Consider the following 20616-nt stretch of genomic DNA (forward strand, 5'->3'; position numbering starts at 1 on the left):
TCTATTTGTCTCTGCAGTTAGCAAGGTCGCATCCTTTGTGCCTCAGGCACATGCACACTTCTGTCACTCGTGGAATCTGTGAGTGGCCCTCCTGAAGATGTGGCGAGACTGTCAGAGCAATCAGTTCCACAAAGAAAGATCACCGTGCCCCAAACTAAGCTCTCCACTGGCACCATCAATCAGCCAAGTCCTTCAGTCTCCCACAAGTAAACTTATTTGATGGTATAATTATAAAATCATCTAAGCATTTAACCTGCAGCCCATAAGCTTGTTCAGCTCCCTATTTGTGCCCCATCCCACCCCCAACTAGTTAAAATAATAAATAAATAAAATCTGGTTTGATGCTGCTCGCTAACAACTGATAATCAATACCTGACTTGGTCTGAGAATGAAGTTCAAGACTTAATTAACTTTGCCAGAGCTAGACTTTTCCCAGCGACTTGGACACAGAGGCATGGTGGGAAAGGATGAGATGCAGAGATGACACGGTGATACAGAGCTTACTGCAAATCAGAGACACAACACATCAGCTCAGCATGGGGAGAGGAACATCCGGAGTGCAAAGTTGAAGGAGATGGGAGAAGGGCGTGCTGGAAGTGTCTTGTCACCGTCACATTAAGACTTAGACTTTGTGGGACTTCCCTGGTGGCACAGTGGTTAAGAATCCGCCTGCCAATGCAGGGGACACGGGTTCGATCCCTGGTCCAGGAAGATCCCACATGCCGCAGAGCAACTAAGCCCGCATGCCACAACTACTGAGCCCACGTGCCGCAACTACTGAAGCCCGCGCGCCTACAGTCCATGCTCCACAACAAGAGAAGCCACCGCAATGAGAAGCCCACGCACTGCAATGAACAGTAGCCCCCGCTCCACGCAACTGGGGAAAATCCACGCACAGCAACAAAGACCCAATGCAACCAAAAATTTAAAAAATTTTTTTTAAAAGACTTAGACTTTGTAAAGTCAAATCTGCCAAAACTTGTAAAATAGGGATACATCTCATTGCTCTGACATGTGTGAGACGTTCATTAGCATTTCATGCAGGCAGGCAGAAAATTGCTGGGGAAAGGAAGAAATCACATTCTGAGCTCATCCCCCACCAAGAGCTGCAGATGTGGAATTTCTGCACAGGAGGAAACCATAGCCTGCTGGCAACTCTTCATCAACCCAACCCACAATGGTCAACTCTTCATCAACCCAACCCACAATGAAAACACAAAGCAAGCAAAAGACGCTGCATTTTTACTGCTCTCCGTACGTCGAGAGTATGTATCAGTCTTAGGAACATTTCCCGGAATCATTACATAAACTCTCTTTTCACCTGAAGTACTGTGCTCCCTACCTGAATTATGTTTAATTCATTAGAACAGAGGTATGATTAACTTCTTTAATGATCAAATATACTAGAAATCTGGGGAAATGGGGAAAGAGGGAAGGAAAGGCATTACCGCATCCAGAGCACCAGAGGGAGGCTGGGTTTCATCTCTGTCCCAGCCCCATTCTTCCAGGACTTTTCAGAAGAGGAGCCCTCTCCAGTCACGTAGGGCTCCACAGCCCCAAGTGATAAGCCAACCTCGATGCTGGATTAGACTTTCATCTTTCAGGTATGTTGGTACTTGCCACTCTGCAAGTTCCCAGTTATCCATGGCAACAGGGAAAACATGAAGCAAATGAAGGCAAGGCCTTCAAATACTTTACCTCATCCTTCAACACCCTTTTAGCAAAACTGATTAACATGGAACAAAGTGGACTGTTTGACATTTTATCCCTTCCGCCTTTAACTGCCCTGTTTCTGGTGGAAGAGTAATGAACAGCGACATGGTCTAAAGGCCAAATGTCTAAGGAGGACAAAGTGGGCCGGACTATCGGCACCTGATTCTGAAGAGTCGGTTTTGCACCTGAGTCACTTCCAAGATGAGGGCTTTATCTTGTGGGAGCCTAGACTGACCAGTCTTTGGCCTAAGTAGTGCTTTGCGTTACAAATGTATGCTGAGGGGGAGGACAAAATAAGAAGCTATTACATTGTCTTAAATGTGTGTCACTGCAATCATTGTTGCTTTTGTTGTGGTCGTCCATGTACAATGCTTGGTGTCAGTCTATTTATCTCTTGTAAAAATAAAATACAGTGTGTGTGTGTGAAAAAAAAAAAAAATGTGTGTCTTTGAATTGACTTTGTGTCACCTGCCGCTAAACACCCTCATGTTGCTGCCTGCAAAGGACTGACAGCTTTCAGCTGCTGCTGTCACCGTTCCTTCCACGCTGACAGATCGTAGCACCAAACCTTAGCACCCCTTTCTTTTAATATACCAGGATTTATTCCACATCATCTATTTCTGATGGTTCATCACTTAAAACAACAAAAACCAAAAAGAACAACCTGAGAATATTATTTAGCTGTTTAAAAACCATACTGTTGCAGAAAATTCAATGACATGGGAAAGTGCTCATAATATAATATTAAAAGAAAACACCCAGATACAAAATTATATATGCAACATGATCTGATTTGATTATGCATATACATGTGTGTGTGATTCCAAAATATTAATCTTGATCATTTCTTGGCAAAGTGGTTAAGAGTAATTTTGATTTTCTTCTTTATGCTTTCAAAAATTTACTAAATTGAGCATGTATTATTTTTATAAGCAGAAAAAAAATAATCTTTTCAAACTGCTACACGGAGGTAAGATAGTCCTCAGTTTAAAGCTGCATGTTATTGTTTATTTATACCACATTCTACTCCACTAACTGCACTTCCTATCGTCTGGATATCCCAAGGCCCACATGGTTCAACTTTGTTTCCGGCATCCGGGATGCAAATGAAGCAAGCAGGCTGACTTCTGGGTGACTCCTCAGTGCATCATGTGTCAGGAAGCAGAAGGAGCCAGAAGAACTGGCTCCTGGTCCCCATCCTGTCCCCAAGAGTAATCAGGGCCTTGGAAATCCCTGAGCGTCCTGGGCCAAACTCTCCCCATATATGAACTGAAAGAGTGGGCCCATCTCACTCGAAATTTCTACTTTCCATGAGCTGCTAGATCCAACTGCAGCAGAATGCTCTAATCGCCATGAGTGTGAGGTTACTGCAAAGTTCTGTTCACAAAGCAAATGATTCTCACGCAACCAGAAGTGGTGAAAGCCAAGAGTCATAAATAAGCAGGAGATCCAACGTGCTGTTTTATCTCAGAACAAATCTCTCAGGCAAAATATTCATTGCAGATGTAAATACAGCCCAAATTTGGGGCAGGGGCTCAAAAAAGAGATAGGAAAGGTAGTCTTTGAGAAACATTAAATTATGTAATATTCCAAACATAAATAAGGAGTTAATATTTAAGTTTAATAGTCTGAATTCATCTGAATCATCAGGTGACTCAAGTATAAACACCTGGAATGATTACAATAACCTGATCTGAACAATTAGTCATAGAAAATATAACCCTTAACTTGGATGGGATTATTGACATTTTAAAGCTAAACTCTGAAAATTATACAAGCAATACATAAATTCACTGTAAAATAAAATTCAAACCATACAGATATACATAGAGTAAAAACTGGAAGTTCTCCTTCAAGTCTCACCCTCTGCCCACCCACTCCTCTACCTACAGGTAACCTGTTTTAGACCTTTTAAAAGTACATATCTTTACATGGTTCCTATCTGTCTCTCCCAAAACACCACAAGAATATCTATAAATATCATAAGTCTTTGTTCTGTCAAATTTAACCAAAAACTTGACAGATTTCTTACTAAAATGGAATAGTTGCTTTTCAAGGAAAAGTCCATTATTTATAGCTTCTAGAATTGATGCTGACCATTATTCTCTATCTCTGCTAAATTTTGTTATCTTTAAAATAATAAGCAAATAAACATGGATATTAGAGGAAGAAATGTTACTAGGACAGCAAGAACAGCACAGAAGCCTCTGCGTGTGCCGTTCTTGGCCTCCCAGACACAGGCATATGCCGCCCTTATTAGCTCAGACCCTTAACTGAGCTCAACAGATGCCCCAGGTTAGTTCCCATTTGACAACACATCCTGCCTGTGGGCACTGCTAGGAAACAGCATCACAACTCTTGCTTCTCTGCAAAACCCGGACAGAGCTTCGGGTCGGAGAGGAGGATCAGGTATTTTGCAGGTACTAGAAGTCCAGAGATGGCACTTAGGGACCAGCCCTTAAGGTTTCATTATTTAAATGCTGACACAGACAATTTATTACTGGCAAAACCAGCTCTGTGCAGAGATCACTTAAGGTTAGAGCTCACCTAAGAGGGGAAAAAAATAATTTAAGGAATTAAATACAATTAGCCAGACAGCTCAGGCCCCAAAACTTATTACATTAGGCTCAGGGAGGGGAAATGATGCTTTTGTTAAAGTAGAGGAAATACACTCTATCTACTAATAAAATCTATCATTTATTGGTGCTTCCTATTCTAAGCATCTTATGTAAGTTGAACAATTTAATTTCACCACAAACCCAGACAAAGGTGCTATTATCATATCCATTTTAAAGATAAGGAAACTAAAGAACAAAGAGCTGGTCAGCTTCATCTTGACAGGATCTTGGCTCTCCCTCCTGGTAGCAAAATGGCTGCAGTAGTGTCAGCCTTTACATCTCCTCACCACACCATTCAGAGGAAAAGAAGCCCTCCTCTGGAATCTGCATTCTCACTGGTCTGATTGTGCTACACGCTCTTCCCTTATGGACAGGGAGACTGAAATACTCAGATTAGACTAAGCCAATCAGCACCATCTGATTACATACCTGGAGGTATAAGTAGGATCAATGTCATCTAAACTTCCTGGGGGATAACGGATGCTGGAGAGGTGAACACCAAATGTCTACTACAGTACTCGTCAGCCAGAAAAGCACAGAGAGTTTCTCCAACAGTATAATTATAATCATAGCTTGAAACTCTTAATTCCTATTGGCACTATTTGTTCTGGAACAATATGTCTTCCATGTAGTTACCTTTTTTTTTTAAGTCAAATTTTTATTCTATCTCCTCTTCCCCAGAATCAATATTTCCTAGGGACAATAGGTTTGCAATACATGTTGGGCATATATGTGATAATTACTTTTAATTAGAAAATTTGATAGTGCAGAACTAGGACTATCATATACTTTGTGATTAGAGAAGAATCAAGATTTCAGATGAGAAGATTCTTTCTACCTAGTCATCTTATGTATGCGTTATTTTACCCCTGAGTTATAGAGTTAGTGCTGTAGATTTAGCCCTTTGCTTACACACAAGCAAAGCACACAAGTGAAATCAAGAACTGTATGAGCCCTTATGAAGTGCTCAGAATTGTTCCTCTGCTTTTATTCTAAACAGATAATTAGCTAACCAATTTAAAAGATGTTCTCAAATGAAGATGCCACGGTGTTCCTTGGGAACACATCTTAAAGTTTAATGACCTTCACTATCAGTGTGACGCTTATATTGAAACTAACATTGAATTCAAGTTAATCCAATAAATATTTGTTAACTTTAGGGTACCTACTATGGAACCATCTTGATCATGCCCATGTCTCGATAGAAAACATCCTCTACAGTAGCCTTCATAAACTAGAAGACCACAATTGTACATAAGTTGATCAACACATAGGTATCTGAGCATCTGTGCTAGGAAAATAGGCATGCAAACAAGTGTAAATGTTATCCTCAACCTTACCTCTCCAGGATACATGGTTGAATTCCATCTTCCTAGTTCTTCATCGTTTCCATGGCTTTTCTCTGGACCTTCTGCTAGTTTTCCACAGCTACGATAAATTGATGTCTCACAATTGAACTCCACAAATAGAAACAACAAAATGGATTCTGGAAAAAAATAAGTGGTTTATTTTGGGAAGCAGATTCCCAACCACAATGCTTTTACATTAAGTTGTGCTTGAATGGAAAAGAAAAATAAATATAAAACTGAAAGTGTAAACATAAAAGATATCACCTAATAATCCAGGGAGGAACACCTCATATGATTGTTACTAGGGACGACTAATCCAGTACAACCCTTGGCTAACACCAGCTGTCCATAACTGAAGCAGACCAGCAACCATTCCCAGGCCTACAACATACATGCACGCTGCCAAGAAGGACTAATTCTATCAAAGCCTGGGCAGCTCCAAAGTTCATTCAGTTCTGCTCTTAAAGAAGTTTCAGAATCATTTTAGACCTCTCCAGTGTGATTTAAAGCTCCGGAATAGGTCTATTAAGGGGTGATTGAGGTCATCTTGTTTAATGCAAGAATCCCTCTACACCCATGGTTATCCATCGACCCAGAAATGGGAAGCTAAGCATGGCTGCTCCGATAATTGTCAAGTTCCAAATATCGGGAAGCCATTCCTTACACTAAGTCAAAGCCAAGTCCTTATACCCCTCCACTCTGCCATTCCCACCAAAATATGTCTAATCCTTCTTCCAATGACAAGCCTTTAAATAGAGGAAGTCAGCTATCATATTCCCTTCTTAGTCATATCTCCTCTGTCTTCTTCATAGAACATCCTACAGCTCCCATATATTTCGTGTCATCTTTCTCCTTGTCACTTCAGTTAAGCAATTTAAGTGATACAAAATCTAGACGTTTTGAAAAATGTACCTGCTTCCTTTTCTACCACACTGCTTTTGTTAAAGGTGTTTATATTCATTTTGCAGTCACTCCGAATTAAACAAATAAGTGAACCAGTATACATCCCAATAAGGATTTACCCTGAGGATGTCCATTTTGTCATGAGTCAACATTCATACTACTTTGTGTCTCTTTAAATGATACTCTGCTGATTTCCTCCACCTTTGAGTCTCTCTGTATTTGGCCTTCCCCATTCAGTCATTCTTGCCCAGGAGATTAAGGTCAGGTAGCAAATGCCTCTTTTCTCCATCATCTAATTGATCATGCTGGTGTGACACTTCAACCTCTCCTTCATCTGGAGAAGTGGCCTCATGTTAGATGGTAATGTTGTGGAGGAAAAAACAGAAAGAGAAAAAGCCTATTAACCTTCAGAAAATGATGGTACAATTTGTGCTTCTCAACACCTGATTATTTTCTAAGCAGTAAAACTTTCAATTTATTAAGCCCTAGGTGGGTAAGTGATGCTTTTACAAACAGAGAACATGAGGTACCATTTTTCAGTGATTCTGTGGCAATCACACAAACTGGGAGAGATTGAAGTAATGACCAACTATGAAAACCACAGATCTGAGTTCCAAACACTAGGTGCTCTGTCTGCACATTTCTACGTTGTTATTTAGATAGGTAATTCTAACATGTAACTCCAAAAGGCGGAATTCAGACCTGGTCTGAAAGACCTGGGTTATAATTGTAGGTCAGACCGAAGTATTCAGTATAGACCCAGCTTCTACTGTGTATAGTACCTTTACCTATCTTAACTCAGTTATCCTTCAAAACACCCTGTCAAGACCCAGGAAGAAGGGTTCCATTTTACAGATGAGATCACTGAGGCTTGGAGACATATGACTTGATGAAGCTCACATAAGTGCCAGATGGAGTTAAAATAGGAAATAAATCAATCATTGAATCAAGATACCATGCTAAGTATTCATCATAGTAGTCTTCAGTGTTTATTATAGCCTCTCTTCTCTGAGATCTAATATAACAAAATTAACTTCTGCTTTTACTTGCCCTAGATTTTGACAAGTGACACAAGCAAAAGTCAAAAGAGAAGAAGGATCCTAAGAAGGTTGCAAACATGTGTCCTGAAGGATACATCCCCAGGCACTGCCCAGCAGCCAACCCTAATCTTGGCTTCAGTGATGAGAAGCCATCACATGCTCTGATAATGCACGAACACTGCAAGGTTATCTTAGCACCTGCTAGTGGCCACGCCTCCTTCTGTTCTTTGCTACAGAAACCTGACTCTAGATACATATTTCCAGCAAGTATTTAGGACCTTACAAAATACTGGGTCTCAAGACAGGAGTACCCAATGTTCCACCCTCTCTGGATTAAGGTATGAAAACATTTTTTTTTAATGTACCAGTGTGGGGAGGACATATTTTTTTCTTTCTCATTTTCTGAGATCACTGGGAATTTTCTCACTGAAACTTTTTTAGAAAAAAAAATCCTTGGGGGGGCTGTGCCATTTTCCAGATATTTCTGAACCTTCACACTACTTACTCTGGGATTAATCACATGAATATCGTGAATCATTTTTAGGTAATTAAGCACAGAACAATTTTCTAATCTCTGCTTTGCCATTTTCTTTATAACTGTGGGCTAGTGACATATGTTCCTTCATCTGTAAAATGGTGATAATATTAGCCTACTCCAGGGAGACTTTGTAAGAATAATAGAAGAAAAGCCTTTAAGTTCATCTATAGCAACCACCCCCATGGATGAAGATTTCTAAGGGATTTGGGAGGAGTGGGAGGGAGCACAGAGGGAGTGGGATGATATAAGGAACTGAAAGAAAGAAGTCCAGCCCACCCCTCCCCCAAGTATAGCACCCCACCTTATCTTTCTCTAGTACAAGCTCTCTCTTATGATCTACTTCTTCTTCTGGTCCAACAGTTTCTCCATCAGACCTCCTGCAGGTCCCAGGTAACTACTAATCCCATGTTAAGAACACTTGCTTAAGATTTTGCTGGAGCTTCTCACATTTCTATATATGCATTGCTGATTTTAAGACTACCCAAAATATGTGAAAGCCATGGCTAAAGATTCTTTCCTTAAGGAAATTATAGTGATGTGGAATCTGTTTACTTTTCACCTTGGAAACGAAATACATTACCTTCCATTTCCTGTTTTAGGCTTAATATGGTTGACAAGCTCATATAGCCCCATATCAGTAAAGCAAAAGCTGGTCTCCAGTGTAGACCACCCTGTCATTCTTAAATACACAGTCAGCCTTGGAGGGAATAAAGTAATACCCACCATTGGAGAACTAAGGAAAACAAAAGAGACTAACCTCAACTGAACACCAGCATGGCAGAATTGTGAAAAAATAAAGCCACAACTTTACTGGATTTAAAAGAAAATTACATAGAGAAAAGCACGTTTCTTTTGGTACACCCAAATAAACAACATTTAACTCTATTAGTAACTTCTACTAGTAGTTAATGGCTACTCTCTTCTACTGAAAACACTTAGTTTGCAGACAGCGTTTATCAGTGCTTATGGGTCAAGACACCGACAAAAACTCGATTGAAAATATAACAACTTAGGCTCAATTTTTTGATCACAGATGTCAGTGTTTTCAAAATGCTAGAATATCATTTAATAGCAAACACTTTTTTAAAAAAGAGAACTCAACTGTATTTGTCTATAAATTTAATGTGATAACCCTACTTTTTTAATTACATAAAATTTTAGTATCTATATTGAATTTGATGAAGATGTTTACCCATATAGCTAAACAACAACTAACTCTTTCTTATAGGAACAAAATCAAGACAAAAGATATACTCGTCAAGTATAAAATCTGATAATTTTTAGTTTAGCTTCACAAGTCTTAAAAATGACCTAGACTAGATGATTACATATTCGTTCTCCTCTTCCTTTCCAACCACCTGCTTTGTATCATAAGCCATACCCCTCCACGCTTTTGATCCCTTTCCTGCATATGTTAAAAGGCCAGTGGTCCAGTAATTTCAACCTCTCTCTATGTGTTTCCATCTACCTTTTCAACAGTTATCAAATTAACGATCTGTTCATCTCCAAGTCACTACTGAAGCACCCCATAAATCAACAGATGTGCTTTTGATTCAATACATTACCCTCATTCCTTCTCTGCTAGACCCTAAAGAAGTAATTCAGATTAGGGAAAATCATTTCCAGAAGAGAATCCTCAAAGGAGTGTTTCATAGCCTTCAAAAATCTACATTAAATCTGTAAAACTTTGATTGTGAAGTATTAATTAAGCACTACCATTGCAAGGTACCATTAAAAAGTGGCAAATATCTGTGTACATACACAAATGCATGTATATAAAATAAATCAAATGTAAATACATAGGTATAAACTATTTCAGTAGATAGTTGTGTGCATGTGTGTTTAATATTTTTGGCAGCTCGGTATCCACTTATCCTTTCTATAAAATACAAATTTTCTTTTGGAGAATTACATCTTTCCAGTAGTATTATTTTAGTGGAACAGTAAATCCAGTGCCTGCCTCCCACTAGGAATGTCAAATAAAACAGCACTGCTTACACTTTCTCAGAAGAGTCAGAAGCCCAGGGAATCAGCTGCTGTCTTCCAGGATTTACATCTTATGTGAGAGATGCTGGGATGGAGGAAACTCTTGAAATCATTCTTTCCAGCTATGGTCCCCTGACACGGCTGTTCCCTGTCTGGAAACATTCTCAGCCCTTCAGAGCAATCTTAAGTAATGACTATTGCCAAACCCTGTTCTCAGCTTTCCAGTTGATTTGCTGAGCTCCTGGTCAATTTCCAGGAGATTCCCTTCTTAAATTGCCCAAAGTCAGTTTCTGTTGCCTACAACCCAAGGACTCTGACCATTACAGTTACTGATGAAATAAACACTGAGTAGGAACACACATCAAATATATTATTTACATTTGGGGCAATTAGTATATATGGATAGATGCATCCAGTTGATCGACAAGTAAAGAGGATCCAAATGACAAGAGCTGAGAAAACGTCTTTTTCAGGCATCACACACACACACATACACCTAGCGATATGTTCTGAAATTTCATTAGTACCTCCAATGGAATATCAATTAAAATTGTCAACAGGGGTTTTCAGTGAGAATTCCAATAGTGAAGAGATGAGTCACCTCCCTGTGTTGAAAAATTTTGTACTTTATGCAGCAAGTTTAAAGAACATTTCATCCAACTATTCAATATATGTGTAGATTATTATACTCAAATGGCTGAGGGCATTTCATTGTTCACCCTTGCTATCTCTTTTAATAGCTACTTACTATCCTGATTCCCCTACATCACCCAGCAAAGAGGGGATTTCTTCCCTTTGTTGATGCAGAGCATTAACTTAATGTTGCAGAAGGTCTTCTCTTTTATAAACTTATAATACCTTTTCTCTCCCTGTGCTGTAAGTCTGATTTAATTATCTCCCAGAAATCAGTAAAGGTACTATTACTGTCTTTGCTTGCCCTTAATCCTTATTTGATTAAAGTACCACATGCTTAATTGGACTGGGTTTACCTCAACCTCCTCAATTCTAAATATCAAAGGCAACAGTGGGACTGCTGGGGTGACTTTAACAGGCACCCTGGATTCAACAGACGGTTCTGGGATAATCAGTAAATCGACATAATCCACAAAATGCCAGTTCCTCTCCTTCCTGCTGCCCTGTACTGCCAAGCCCCCCGCATCTCCTCTGAGCACAGGTCCCCTTCTCTTTCAGAGTTCTAGCCAGCAAGGGAAGAGAGATATTTATAGGAATCAGGAGGGTGTGTGAAACCTATTATTCCCCATTCTAACAGGCTGGGATCTTTTTCAATCTTGTAGGCCTTTGAAAGACTTCAAGTGCTATTTGATTGAAGTCCTGCAGTATTGACAAGAAAGGGCTCACTAAAAATTTCAGCATTTGAAGAAGAAAGAGAAAAACATAGGCCCCTGTCAACACACATTTTTAAAGAAACTACATGTATCATTGTGATGCTTTTACCAATGAGTGACCTTTAAGATGTTAGGAGAAATAGAGAAGGAAGGAGGGAAGGGAGAGAGAGAAAGAGAGGGTTGGTTGTCTTAGCTCTAAGAGGGAGCAGTATTACACCAAAACCATTTTCCCACCAGCAGACATTTCCAGGGTTTCCATGAATACCAGGCACACCTGTAGCACAGGAGAAGACATTTCAATATCACCCTAAGTGTTAGTTTCCTATAGGGCTGTCATAACAAAGCATAACAAACTAAGTAGCTTAAAGCAACAGAGTATTTTTCTTTCACAGCTCTGGAGTCTAGAAGTCTGAAATCAAGGTGTTGGCAGGGCTGGTTCCTTCTGGAGGCTCCAAGGGAGAATCCGTTCCATGCCCCTCTCCTGTCTTCTGGTGCTTGCTGCCACTCCTTGGCATTCCTTGGCTTGTAGCCACATGGCACTCTCCCTGTGTGTCTCTGTGTCCCTGTGTACAAACCTGCTTCCTCTTATAAGGACACCAGTCATTGAATTAAGGCCCCACCATAATCCAGGATGACCTCATCTTTACTTGATTACATTGGCAAAGGCTCTATTCCCAAATAAGGTCACATTCACAGGTACTGCGGGTTAAGACTTCAACATATCTTTTTGGGAGACACAATCAACCCACAACACCCTCTATAGTACAAAGTAGCCTTGTGCTACTGCTTAGCTATTCCGTGTTCCTCTTTGTATATTCAACCCTTTCTTGAACTGGTTCTCAGTCACTGTGGGCCTTACATGGATGTACTGTCATATTTTAATTTAAATTTTATAGAGTAGAAGACAATTTGCTGTGAATAAGAGGTGAGAAACATAATCTATCTGGATCCAAATAAAGACTGCTCACTAGAACACACAAGAATTTTGCCTTGTAAGTATATGAGAGAAGGGCAAGCAGTAAGTCCACCAAAATGAACACCACTGGAGCAAACTAGTGAGCAGTGTGAGAAAGGGGAAGGCTTTCCTGGACACCATGAAGCATCACTACACTGCGATAGCAATTGCACTGTAATCGTTGCTTGCCTGTTGTGCTGTTGGGAGACCCTCAGTCTCTTGCAGTGTGCTGTCAATCTGTTAATGCCTAGAACACAAAAATGTTAAGAACCTCTGGATTCATTGTTGAGTGTAGATCAAATGCTCCAACTCTAGCACCACTTCCACTGAATAATCATAATTTACCAGGTGCTTAACTCAGTACATTGTCTAAAGATGAGAATTTCAGACCTATAAAGGAAATGATTTGGAGTAGCAGAGAACTTTTTCACATTTATTCAGTGATTTGTTCCATGTATATAGGAAAATAAACCCGACTCAGGGCTCGGATAAAATCACTGAATGTCACTGGAAAAAAAAAAAAAACTGATCTCAAGAATATGAATCTCAAGACACTTATAGCTTTTGGAGAGCACCCAGAAGGCTCTGTCCAGGCTCTAACCCCCAGCAGGTCACTGAGGAGCAAGACATCTTGTCACTGGGGATTTGTTCTGAAGATGTGTGAAGAGCTGCTCGGCACAATGCAATACCCACCCCCACGTAACAGCTAAGAATTTATAGAGATTCTTCCATCAGATACTTTTCCAGTCAAGAGAGAGAGGAAGGCACCTTTCTGGGACACATAATGAAAGGAGAAGCAAAAGGGACCCAAATAATGTCACCCCTTCCTGGTTGTGCCCAGGGGCTGGCTCTGTAACTCTTCTCCCCATGGAGCTTCTGTACAGTATGCCCCTAGATGACATTTTCCATAACTTGGATGATGGAGGGGGAATCCATGAGGTATGAGACCTGCACAATTATTTTCTCAGAGAAGAATTCATGTTCAGTGAAGAGAAATGAGGGAAAGAGATCTGGGGAAAAGGAAAAATAATGTGTTCTGTTTTTGCTCCAATGATCAACTTCTTCATCCCTCTGTCACCCTAACCTGCTGACTGCCGAGTCCTGTGTGTCTGATCCTGAAAGGCCAAGTGAACGTTAGGTCGTAAAATGAGAGCCCAGGTCCCAGTGGCCTTCCATCACTCTGTACAGTCCACAGCAATCTACTCAAGAAGACACTCCCCATGCCCCGCTGAGACGCTGGGTCAGATGCAGAAACATCACCAATTAAATGCCAATAAGAGTGCGTAAATTTGTAGATGAGAGGAGGACTCTAGAAATGTGAGTGGTGCTGAATCTCTCCCGTCCTCACCTTTCCTTCTCTCTCCTTCAGAAACCTCTTCCCTACTTTTCTCCACAAAATCCTCCAGCCAGAACTTCTGGACCACTATGCTGAGGCTATAACCAAAAGAGCATGTTCTCTTTCATAGGACACACTGGTGCTGCCGAGTTAGTTATGCTTTTTGGTACTGAGGTGCAGCAAGACCATCCTGTGGCAGAGACCGGTAGGCATTTCCCTCTTCTTTCCTGGGCACACAGCTGGACCTCCCTTCCCAGCTCCCTCGTAGTTAGTTATAGCCACAAAATTGAATTCTAATTAGTGGATTGTGAGGGCTGAGTGGCACTCACAGGTCTGGCCCATGAAACTCCCATGCACAGTAATCCGTGTTCTTTCTCTATCCACTAGTCTGATGCAACAAATACAACCACTTTGGAAGCCACATGGGGAGGACAGCAGAGCCACAAGATAGAAGGAGCCTGGGTCTCTGAATCACCACTAGGAGCCTCCAAACACTTTAGGGTGTTACATAAGTGAGAAGTAAACGTCTATTGTATTTGAGCCATTCTACATTCTTTACTCAGATTTCTTTGTTACAGCAATGAATCTACCTTAATTAATATGCACCTTCTTTCTGAGTTGCCCACCATGGGGCCTGTGTGCTTTCCTATACTGCCTATCACTAGAGCTTCTGAAACAATACAGCTGGTATAAGAGAACTTGTTCCTTACTGATGATAAAACTTTACTAAACAACAGGCTCCTATATTATTGTACAGAAGAAACAGGGTAAGCTTTAGAGTCAGACTGAGCTTGATCCCTTTTCCATAACATTCTGCCCAGGTGATCAATATCAGCTCACTTTACCTCTCTGACCCCAAACCCTTCTCTGTAATTGGGATCACTAGCCCCAATTAAATATTAGAATAGAGTTGTAAAGCATAATGTTTAAGGGATAGAATCAAAGCATTTAGCACAGTGCCTGGTACACAGTAGATCCTCAATGACTAGAAGGTATTATTATTTATATCTATTAGCATTTACTTGATTGTACCCTTTAAGTATAGGAACAATATCTTATTCATCCTTCTATCTTCAACATCAAGCATGAGTTCCTAGAAGATGTGGATTATGTCTAATTTATCTTTGTAACTCCACATCTAGAACAGTGTTGATTACTTCAGTGAAAGGAAGCTCTCCTTAGTATTAATATTATCACCAACTGTGACCTCCAAAGCAAGCATCGTGTCTATAAATCTTTCTCTAGAATCCAGGAGGGGGACCTGCACATAATAGGCACTCAACAATAGTAATTAATAAACTAATTTCTCGCTGGTAGGTAGATGATGTGATTCTGGTTATGGGCATTGGTAGGAGGCAGTGATCGTTATATAGCGGATGGGTCTGTGAGAGAATCTAGGCTCCAAATCAGTAGTAGCCTGAATTTTCAAAACCTCCTGTATTAGGTATGTGGCATCACTGCCCACCACAAACAGAACACTCATTCAAAACTAAGCATTCTCCAGTTCCCACTTGCATAAATAAGGCAGACAATGTAGCCTTCCCAGTGGCCTCACAAAGTTGTCATGAAGGTCAAACACCATAATAGATGTGAAATGATATACATATATAGAAGGATACTATTATTGTTGTTATTATCAAAAAAGCCATCTTCTGTTATCTTTGTTATCAGTACTCTCATGGTTTGGATTCTTTCCCCTCATCTGGTAGGATATTCTGTGTCATATTCTCTCCCTGCATGAGGCACGACCATAAAGTAAAATATTAAGACAAATATTCTTATATTACATATTACATAAAGACAAATACTTTTGTTATTCAATTGACTGTTTCTTGGAAACACACCCAGAAATGACTCATCCCTTAGAAAATAGGGTAATAAAGCATTTCATTTCATCCAGGACAAGACTGTATCACACACAAGTAACACTAGCAGGTGATAAGCCCCATTGCACTTTCTCAGATTGTTTCAACAATGAGTAGACCCATAAGCAGCCTCTGAAATGAAAAACAGGAATTGGGAGGAGAAGGTAGAGCAAGAGCTGTAATGAGGAAAATAGGATGAAGTTAAGCTTTGACGTAGCTGGACGAAATGTAGTTCAATTACACTGTATGCATATAAATAATTGCCCTGATTACATCAAACGAAGCTTGAAAGAAGGTTAGATGTGTCACCAGGAGAGCTGCCAGGCTTAGGGCCAAATGACCCCACAAAGTTACATTCCCTTGGTGCTTTCTCCAAGTCCTCCCCTTTGGAGGCTCTGATATTTCACGCTGTTAGCACACACAAGTGAATTCATCTCTTGAGGATTTAAGCTCATGGGAGATTGAGGGATAAACAAAAAGGCAAGCACGTGCATTTACACTGAGCCATGTAGCATTCAGGATCTTCATGCATGTCTCCTCAAGCCAGCCCAGCCTCTGCAATTATGAATACAACACGGAACACAGACTGAAAGCAGAAGTTCACTTTGTGAGCCTAGCCTTGGAGCTAGCCTGAGGATTCAGATTATATGACTTCAGGTCCATTCATCAGCACAACAGGAACACACCTGTCTCCAGGAGTCCATGCATCAAGTCGGGGAAGATGGGTACCTTTTGCCTTCCCAGGAGACAGCCTGAAATGTCAATGCCAAAGTTGACCTCTCTTGATTCCCTGCATCCCACACTCACCTGTCCTTTACTCCCCCACCTAAACCTGGATGTCATATTCTTTCTCATTCTTCATAATATTGATAAGGTCAAACAAGGTTCTTGAGCCTCATGTTGATTGTATGTGAAATGTCTTATTTCTAAGGTTAATATTGCCAATAGACGATCTCAAGGACAATGTGATATTTTTATTCAAGTTGTCACCTCTGCTTAGAAGAACCAGTGTTACCTTTCCTTAAAGAAGAATATATTTGGCCTGTTTTTGATGCAAGTGCTACTCATTTGATGGTCGCATCTGCAAATCCTCAGGTATTCAACTTTCTTCTAGGAGACAAATATTCTTTTTATTAAAATTACTTCATAAGCACAAATTCCTTGCCAAAGGAAGTCTGAAATGGCAGATTTTGTAACTAAAATAACAACCGGTACCTGAGGCACAAGGAAGTTGTTGAAATAACAATAGACTGGGATTCAGAATACCTGGGTTCTTGACCTTGTGCAGCCACTAAAGCTCTGGGAAGCCTGTTTTTCACACTTTCATTCTCAGTTCCTTATCTAAAAAGTGAGAGAGCTAGATGAGATCATTTCCAGGGTTCCTTTCTGCTCTAAATTTTTATGATTCTAAGGTACTTGAGGTGACATGCCAGACTACTGGAAAACATTGCTAAGATGGAAGAAAGAAAAGAGCTACCAGTGACTACATCTTTACCAAGTTTCAGGTGTTTTGCACACACCATCTCATCCAGTCCCTAAAACCACCCTATGAGTAGGTCCTATCATTATCTGTGTTTCACAGATAAAGAAACTGAGGTCCAGAGCTGTTATGTGATTTGCCCAGTGTTATGGATTGAATGTGTCCCCCAAAACTCATTTGTTAAAGCTCTAACCCTCAATGTGATGGTCTTTGGAGGTGGAGCTTTTGGGAGATGATTAGGTTTAGATGAGGTCATGAGGGTGGGATCACTGCCCATCCTCATGATAGGATTAGTGCCCTTATAAGAAGAGACCAAAGAGAGACTCCCCCTCCCCCTGACCTGCTCCCTCTCCCTCTCTTTCTCTCTCTGCCATGTGAGGACATAACACGACAAGAAGGCAGCTGTCTGCAAGACAGGCATTGAGCCCTTACCAGGAACCAAATCAGCCAGCACATTGATCTTGGACTTCCAGCCTCCAGAATGATAAGAAATAAATGTCTATTGTTTAAGCCACACAGTCTGTGGTATTTTGTTATAGCAAGCTGAGCTAAGACACCCAATGCCCTATAGTTAGTACAACGTCTGAACCCTGTGCTAAAAACAGAGGTTGAATTAAACTATAGAAATGTCTGAAGAAATTGTCCCCAGGGCAGTCAGCTGAATGCCAAGAGTTCCCGTTTTTGGGTGCTTTTACTCTGAAGACAGGATTAAAATTAATTAGTGTCAGTGCCAACCCTACCCCCGATTGCATAGCAAATGACCTAGATGGTCTGATCTGAAGGACAGGCATCTATAGCCTTGTATAGAAGTATCTCATTGGCCCAGGAGCTAGTAAGCGGGGCACCTGCTAAGCCACTGTTCGAAAGTCCATTCTTCAGGAATAAGCACTGCTCTCTCCCCGGGGCTCTCTTTCAAAGTGCAAACTCCACTGGATTGGGACGCAGAAGCTCATTGCTCCAAGCTGGCCTCTTAGGTGCAGTCGGCAAGGCAAGCAAGCCACAGATGACGAGAGAGAGGGTGGGGATTGGGAGGACAGACCTGACTAGAGCGAGGAAAGAGAACGAGGGGGAGGGCAAATGAAGACAACCACCTACTTCTCCCTTTGCTGGGACCAATCCTAGAGTAGAGAATTCTGCTCCAGACTTGAGCGAGGATGCTAACACCATTATTTATAGCTCACAGCCTCCCAAACCAGGCGGCACTAGTCATATGGGAAGGGTACCAGAAGAAGCAGGGAGATATGATGGTGGGGACATTACTACTGCAGATGGTGGCCATGCAAGCTGTGGTGGCAGTTTGCTCAGAGTGGATTCTGTTCTGCTTTAATGGCATCTGTTTCCAAGTTAGGGTTGAGCTTCCAGGTCTGCTGATTCTGTTCCGCTTGAATCTAAGTCGGTGGCGGGCACCACATCCGGACCTCTCAGCCCTCGGGCAGGCTGCCTTGAGCCCAGGCAGAAAATGGAATTTTCCCTTCCTGCCTCATTAAAGGAAGCATCTAAGTTCACTTCTCTAACAGAAGCAATTTGGGCTGAATTGAGTCTTGAGCAGTAATGAGCAAAGGCATCAAGTTCCGTGATCCTTCCTCTGTCTCAGTAACAAATGCACTGGAGTAAAAAGGAAATCTCTACACACGTCCTCACTCCCGTGGGGAATATGCGACTCCATCTGCCGTTTCACATGGTAAGGGCTGTGGATGGCAGCCGTTTCTAAGAAACCATTTAGAAAAGTTTTTTACAGGCCATACTTTGCATGTTTATCTCCATTAAGTATTTCGCTGGGCACCAGGCATGTGTCACAAAATCTCCTCACTGTCTTTAGTTGTATCTATATTCAAGGGAGCAAGCCATTCTGGAGGTTTCATCTGGAATATCCAGATAATGAAGTTGCCACATTAATGAGATGTTTCTTATAACATGTCTCTTAATCCATTCTTGCATCACCCACGTGTTGACCCAGCTTTCATTTCAGCCTCTTCAGCCCCACCTCAGGCACTAGATTTGTGGTTCAAGTGCGGACTGTGAGGAGGAAAGTGTGAGAATGAGATCACAGGTTTAACCAAACCTCACTGCCTCAAAACACAATGAGCCGCTTTTGGCAGCCTGGCCAGTCCAACAGGAAGGCCAGCGGCTGAGGAACAGCGCCAAGCTTTAGCTAAGCACTCAAGCGTTGAAAGGTTTCATGCAAAAATCCTGAAGCAGAGCAGTGGAATTTTCAGGGAGTAGAGCTCCCTGACTCCTGCCCCGGAAATCGTGCTTATGGGATGGTTTCTGGCTCCCAGCAACCCGGTTCAATTTCCATCAGGCAAATAGAAATGAGCGCAAACTTCCCGCTGCCCCATCCTCCCCACCAGGGGTTTGCAACAGGCTCCGACTCCTCTCAGCACCATCTCTGCTCCACACAGAAGGTGAGTGGCAAACAGCCAGGCTCTGGGCTGGGTCAGGGGAGCAGAGACTCAAGCAGAGCCCTAATTCTGTGCAACAGGAATGTGGGCCACCGTGGCGGCGGAGGGGGGATTTGCAGGAGGTTCTAAATGCCCTTAGGGTTCAATTTCAACAGAAAGGAATCTCTGTCCACCTTCATCACTTACTGATGCAAAAACTAGCTTGGTGGGGCAGTGGGAACCCACAGTTACACAAAGGCAGAGCCAGGACTAGAATTCAAGGCTCCCGATGACTCTCCATCAACTCCTCGTGACAGTCTCCTGGTGCAAGGGATGAGAAGAGAAAGAAGGTAAAGAGGGTCCTGGAGCGGAAAAACTTGAGAACGTCCATCCGAGGGTTTTCTGAATCAGAAATCGTGCAGTTTTCATCTGTTCTGCCCACAGTCTTCACGAGGTATCTGATTGGCTCCTCCAAGGACCTGTCCTTATCGAGCGGTGCCAGCTCTGGATACAGGGGAACAACAACAGAACTCAGCTCAGTCGCCAGGCACAGAGAAAGAGCCCTCTGCCTCCCAGGGCCTCCTTCTTGCAGGCTGGGCAGCCTGCAGCTACAGCGGAAACATGCGGAAACCTAGAAAAGGGAAGCTGTGGTTCAGCCTTAGCAGACGAAATGCAGAGATGGAGCACGGAGGGCTTTCAGCTAACCCACAGCTGCAGAGGCCCCTGCCCTACTGCCTCCACGGGCGCTGTTCAAACGCCAGTGTGAAAGCAGGTGAATCCCCCCGCCTGTGGCAGAAACCGTCCCGTTAACTCATTGTAAAACGGGGCTTTGAGAGTCTAAAAATAAAAGCACAGTCTCTTCTTCTTTAGATTGTGGATCGACATGCAGCACAAAAGCTAGATTTTAAGCCGGGGGTTATGCCATCTTTAGGAAACGTGTATTCATACTGAAATCCAAGCCTCCAGGATTTTTCATGCGGGTCCTCCAGATGATATTACTTGTTTTGTCCCTTCTTATGTACCGAGAAAACAGTAATCACTCTTCGTGGTCCATGCCAGGGACCTCAAATACATCAGACAGGGTACATGTTCTTATTCCCGTTTTA

General features: G+C 41.8%; 1 protein-coding gene across 2 annotated transcripts in view; it reads right to left on the bottom strand.

Moving 5' to 3' along the window:
* Positions 1–20616, bottom strand: part of LOC309615922 (uncharacterized protein) — a gene marked incomplete at its 5' end in the record, with an annotated part of 457881 nt that overhangs the window by 287393 nt on the left and 149872 nt on the right. The window contains 2 exons of one of the 2 annotated variants that reach the window (XM_082366011.1): positions 5672–5817; positions 6785–6875. In XM_082366011.1, coding sequence (XP_082222137.1) covers positions 5672–5817; positions 6785–6875 — 237 coding nt within the window. Of the gene's footprint in view, positions 1–5671; positions 5818–6784; positions 6876–20616 lie in introns of those variants that run through there. The other variant, XM_082366012.1, reaches the window with a different exon arrangement.

This window comes from Balaenoptera borealis (genome assembly GCF_965194805.1).
Source record: "Balaenoptera borealis genome assembly, chromosome: 18".
Classification (NCBI taxonomy): domain Eukaryota; kingdom Metazoa; phylum Chordata; class Mammalia; order Artiodactyla; family Balaenopteridae; genus Balaenoptera; species Balaenoptera borealis.